The sequence below is a fragment of the Merops nubicus genome, unplaced genomic scaffold, assembly GCF_000691845.1.
Source record: "Merops nubicus isolate BGI_N331 unplaced genomic scaffold, ASM69184v1 scaffold50843, whole genome shotgun sequence".
Taxonomy (NCBI): Eukaryota; Metazoa; Chordata; class Aves; order Coraciiformes; family Meropidae; genus Merops; species Merops nubicus.
This window is the reverse complement of record NW_008600587.1, coordinates 2309-7620: the sequence shown is the minus strand read 5'-3', so window position 1 is coordinate 7620 and position 5312 is coordinate 2309. Positions and strand designations below refer to the sequence as shown.

Sequence of the window (5312 nt, the reverse complement as noted above, 5' to 3'; positions counted from 1 at the left end):
GTGGGCTCTGCTCACCACAACAAAAGTGTAAGTATATTGTGGATTGAGAAACAGTCCAATGCTGGGCTGAGGCTTGGAAGATGGGGCTCTGGGGCCAAGTGACAGGTATGAGGATTAGGGGTTCTGAAAGACACTGAAGGCTCAGAGGGCACCTACCTGCACAAAGTTACACACTTTGTAATGAAGAATGTTTAGTCTACATAGATGAGACAGACAGAAGGTGGACGGGAGCTGAAGTGATGTAGAGGGAAGCAGACCGGGAGTAGGTTTCCCATGTCTGGAGTTCACATCCAGTTCCTCAGTGTTTCAACAGCAGTTCTCCATCCCCTCTAATCGTCTTTTCTATATGTCACCACAGCCTTCCCTGTTTAGTTTGTTTGTTTGTTTTGTAAACTCCCTTGTTATTTTTTCTCTAGATGTTCAGATTGCTGCCACTAGATCCATTCTTTGTTTCTTCTGTGTTTTTGGATATTTACTGCCAACTCTTGACAGTCAGTACATCATTTGGCCCAATCTGAGCTAGTTTCTCAGAAGAAAGATGATGCTTTCTCTGATCCTCTTTGGCACCACTCTTCCCGCAGAGTCATTGCTATGTCACTTGAAATGATACATGGCATCTGACAGTCTACAGGCTGCATCCTATAGTGGATCCATAAATACTGGTGGAAAAGCAAGCTCCTGTAAAAATGAACAGAATCTGACACCTTGGTTTTTTAAAATCTTAAGAATTCTACTGGAAAGATAATGAAAATACCTCTGTCAAAGCCTGTGTTCTGATGAAGCAGAAAGAAGGCAGGTTGGGAGTTTCTAGTGCTACCTGCAGGCAACCAGCTATGTGATTAGAAGGCGGATGTTGCTATATGGGACTAGCATGCTCTGATTTCAGCTATTCATCTGCAATATATCACTTTATTCTCCCTTTCTTCATGTCTTCTTTTTTTGTTCTGGTCTAGGCCCTCCCTCATCTTCTGAGGAAAAATCCTTGATGTGCACCATGCTTTTCCAGGATTTCTGCAATGCCTGATACTGTTGTCCTCTCATTTTGGGGCAGCGTTGTCTGGCTTTGTGCCCCCATTGCATCTCACGGTGGGCAGTAGAGTTTGTCCCCTGTGTAGCCCTGGTTGGGAAGGTAGGCGTTCACAGTCTCATGGTGGATCCCGTATGTACCAGTGCATTGGCTCTGTAATAGTGTCAGCTTAAGCACCTCCTTTTCCTTCTCCCTCATTCCCTTGCTGGATAGGAAAAAAGCCTTTCTCCTTTTTTGTTCAGACAGTTTTTTTGGCTGGGCTGATAGCCTACATCACTTCACATCCAGCTGTTGTTTACCTGGGGAGGTGAGGCAGGGGGGAAGGCACCACGCTATAGCACTGGTCATTCACAGATATCTTGATCTGAGACTACGTAGTGGAAAGTTAAAGTTGGGGTAGAGAGAAGTGGTGGTACATCTACTGGTGCTACTGCCTCAGATCTCAGTGTGGCAGCAAATTGGGAGACCTGTGTTCTCCCCTCCATTTTTTCCTCTTGCTCCTTGTTTCTCCCATCACAAGTAATGCATTGAGTACCACCTGTAATTTGGAGAGTAGAGATAGAAATGTGCATCTTGATCTGTACATGAACCTGACTTTTTATTACTCTGCTGAAGTAAAATACCTGCTCAGATACACCAAGGACATTGCTGCTGCTTTGCATCAGAAGAGATGGGGCAGAGCAGGCTTTTTGCAGGAGTGTGGCAAGAAGGCAGAGCAGATCTGGGATTACAGTCTCCAGCTCCTGAAGGAAAAGGAGATACCAAAGGAGTGTGAGGCACTAGCATGTCCTGAGCAGCAATAATGCCACTTTTTGGAGGGAAAGTGAGCTTTCTGAGCTCCCATTATAGTACCATCTGGTGGTAATACCAAACTGCTAGTGCCTAGAAACTGACTCTGCAGGGTCTGAGGAGGTTTCCTATGAATGCTGGAAAACTGATGCCAGTTCTCTGGCCCCTCATGCTGACTCCAGACAGTTCTGAGAAGGGAGGTCTAATGATACTTGGGGTGGGTTGCCAAGTTCATGACTGCTCCAGTTGGTGTGGAAGTGCCTGCAAGAGTGACCAGTCATTCTGCTTTGTGAGGTCTGTCTTTAGGACTGCGTGAGAGGTTTCGCTAGGTCTCGGCCTGCTTTCTTCCACCTGTGCTGGTGGTTCTTTAAAGGCAGACTTTTACTCTGTGCCTGAAGGCCTCTGTGATTTCCTTAGAGGTACCACTAATAACTGGCAGTATTACTATGCTTACAGTATACAGTTGTGAAAGCTGAAGGGGTTTGCCCAGAAAAAAAAAAGTGAGACTGCAGTTTCAAACACCTTTCTAGCTGGGCTGTGTGGAGTAGCTGGGAGCCATGCTGATGATCTACATTAAACCCTGGTACCATCTATCTGGGCCTGGGCCTTCTGGCCAGGCTTATTCAAGAGCAGAATTGTTTTATGCTAGCTGGTGGTCATGTTTGCTACGATACTGTGTGGTTGTGGCTGTTCTTGTGCAGTGCCATGTGTGTGATCAGACTTGGGTACAGTTTCTGAAGGCATTTTCAGAAGGAATGTTGTCCTCCCAACCTTGTGTCTGTCCCAGGTACCTCTTCTGTCGTTTTGCTTGCTGGTGCACAGAGAGCAGCACTTCTGGTCCTTCCTTCTTGCTGGCTGAATTCCAGTTAATTTCTCACCATGGTGGTGTGTCCTTCCATGTTTCCCTCCTGACTAATGACAGGGGGGAACCCTCTCTTGTTTGCCCTCTTGTTCTAATTTGCATATTAATTTTCCTGTGTTTTCCTGGGTCTGTGTCAGATTTGTACTCCCTTGTTGCCCTGAGTCATCTTTATCAGTCAGTGCTGAATCGTGTTTGTTTTACCCTCTTCCCATGGTCTTCAGGAGAGTTTTTATTATGGTTTATAATTCAGGAGTTCATTTCAGGACTGTGCTATAGAGTCTGGGTTGTAGCATGGTGTTACCACAGTCTGAGGTATGCTTCAGACTCTTGACATGCAAGCAGAAGTGTCTGAAGAGTTCTTTGGAGTATACTTGGTTTGTCAGTCTGTGCTTGTAAGCTGGAGTGGTGGTAGCACTTTGCTGGAGTGCTCCCTGATCTATGGACTGAGTTTGATGTAGAGAACTGCTGGAGAAGGTTGTCTGGGATGAGCCATTGCAGAGCAGTCTTTAAGATTACCCTTTCTGACCCTGGGCCTTTAGTATCAGAAATTTATAGACAATGTGCTTCCCATAAATTCCTCGAAGCAGCCTGTTCTGCATTTGATGCTCAGGCAGACTTCTTAGATCAGCACACATGCACACTTTGCCTCAGAACTGAGGTTGGAATTATCTGCTGGCTAGAGGTTAACTAGAAGTTTGAATGCATCTGGAAGCCTGTCCTCTTAGACCTGCAAAAGCTACCTCTTTGTGTCTGCTCAGACAGGCAGAAACTGCATCCACCACTCCAGTAAGGACCACAGCACTAGTGGGGTACACATGCTGTAGGTGATGGAGGTCATGCCTCTTGCTGGTGTAAAGTGACTTGGCAGGATCCGGGCAGGTTCCGTTTTGCCCGGTCTGCTCTCCTGTCCTTGCACAGTTGCACAGGGCTTGAGCACAGACCTGTACTCCTTGTTCCTGGGGATGTTACAAGAGATGTTTTGAAGTGGAACAAACTTGAAGTCTGATTTTGACTTACTGATGGCTGTGTTTTTTGAGAGATTTTAAAAGCTAATCGAAACAAAGAAGTTTTTTCCTCCTCTGTGTTTTAGAGTATGCCCTGAAACCATTTGCCAGGTCTGGACTGCAGAATTTCTTCCCTTATTTTCCAAGATATTGCACGGGATTCTCTTCTGCTTAAGATAGTGGGGCTGTGAGGGATCATGACTGCATGTCTGTTTGCCATGTGCTACATCCCTCTAAAAAAGTATTTCTGCTTTCTTTGGCAAGTCTGCCTGCTGTCTGTGATTTGTGTCGCTTGCTTGTTTGGTGTTTCTCTCTGAGCAGTAAATTCTCCTGAGATGCTGTGGCACCCTCAAAGTGTCACAGCAGTTTCTTTGGTGAAGGGTACCTTGCTGTGCTGAAGTGAGAAGTGTAAAGGTGAAGGCGATTAAAACCCTGCTGTCCTTCTCTGCTTCAGCAAAGTGATATTAGCTTTTGACTTGATAAAAGGCAGAAGCTGGATAAGTGTCTTGCCTAGATCATGGTCTGCTTGTGCTGTGCTCTACTGATGGTTTTGGAAGATACCTGGGTGATATGCAGAGGTGATGTTATTGTTGAGAAGACTCAGTGTTGTCTTTCAGGAGGAGAAAGCCAAGGCTTCTGGTTTTAATGAATCGAAATTGAATTTTGACCTCAAGACCTGAGAAAAAGGATGGTCAAAGGGGGCTCTGTGTAAGTGAAGCCACTTTAGGAAAAGGCCATCTGGCAAGCTGCTGAGCCAGATGACCTGCTGGCTTGGCACCATGTTTTCCTTAAGCCCTGTACTGCCGTGGCCCAGTGTAAATATATGTACTTAATCAGCTGTGTCTCCATCTCCTCCAGCAAAGTGATATGAACTCCTTCCTGTGGACCATCAAGAGAGACCCCCCCGTCTTACTCCTTTGGCACCAGCCATGTCCCATACACACGTGTCTGGGATTCCATCCCAGAGAACTCCAGGAAGGCCTTTCAGCAGAGCAATGCTGTGTACTTAGAGCTAGACCTCACTGATCCCTAAAGCATCTCAGCACTCACTAACTGCCAGCTCCTGCCACAGGGGAGAACCTCCAGGATATGTTGCCCCGTGGCATCTACTGCCGGCTCAAGCGGCATCTGGAGTATGTCAGGCTCATGATGCCATCCTGGATGACCCCAGACCAGCGGGGCAGAGGGCTGTATGCAGACTACCTCTTCAATGCTATAGCTGGCAACTGGGAGTGGAAGAGGCCAGTATGGGATGATGCTGATGGTGAACTCGCTGACAGAGGTGGACATCAAGTCACGAGGCGTGCCTGTTTTGGATCTATACCTGGCCCAGGAAGCGGAGCGGCTGAGGAAGCAGACGGGTGCTGTGGAGAAAGTGGAGGAGCAGTGCCACGTGCTCAATGGGCTGAACTTCTCTCAGGTGAGGCACAGTGGTGTGCAGGGTGCTGGGCTGGCTGCTTGGGTGGATGCTGTGGCAGTAAGAACACAGGCTGGGGCGTGGGGCAAGTGCTCTCTACTCAGAGATTTGTGGTTGCTCCCTCCAGCCTGTGCCTTTGCCTGTGTCCTCAGTAAAGTTTTCTAGCTGTAGGAGTTCAGGCCATGTCCTAAATTCATTTAGGTCTGGCTTAGG

The 5312-nt window shown here is 47.2% G+C and overlaps 1 protein-coding gene across 1 annotated transcript; it reads left to right on the top strand.

Annotated features, from left to right (window-relative positions):
- Positions 1–4540: 4540 nt before the first annotated feature.
- LOC103770454 (metalloprotease TIKI1-like) lies at positions 4541–5102 on the top strand (the record flags this gene model as incomplete). Its single annotated transcript, XM_008937712.1, is given in 4 exon segments — positions 4541–4582; positions 4584–4749; positions 4752–4933; positions 4935–5102. Coding segments are annotated over 4 exon segments (558 nt in total), but the record flags the coding sequence as incomplete, so codon positions are not given.
- Positions 5103–5312: the final 210 nt, after the last annotated feature.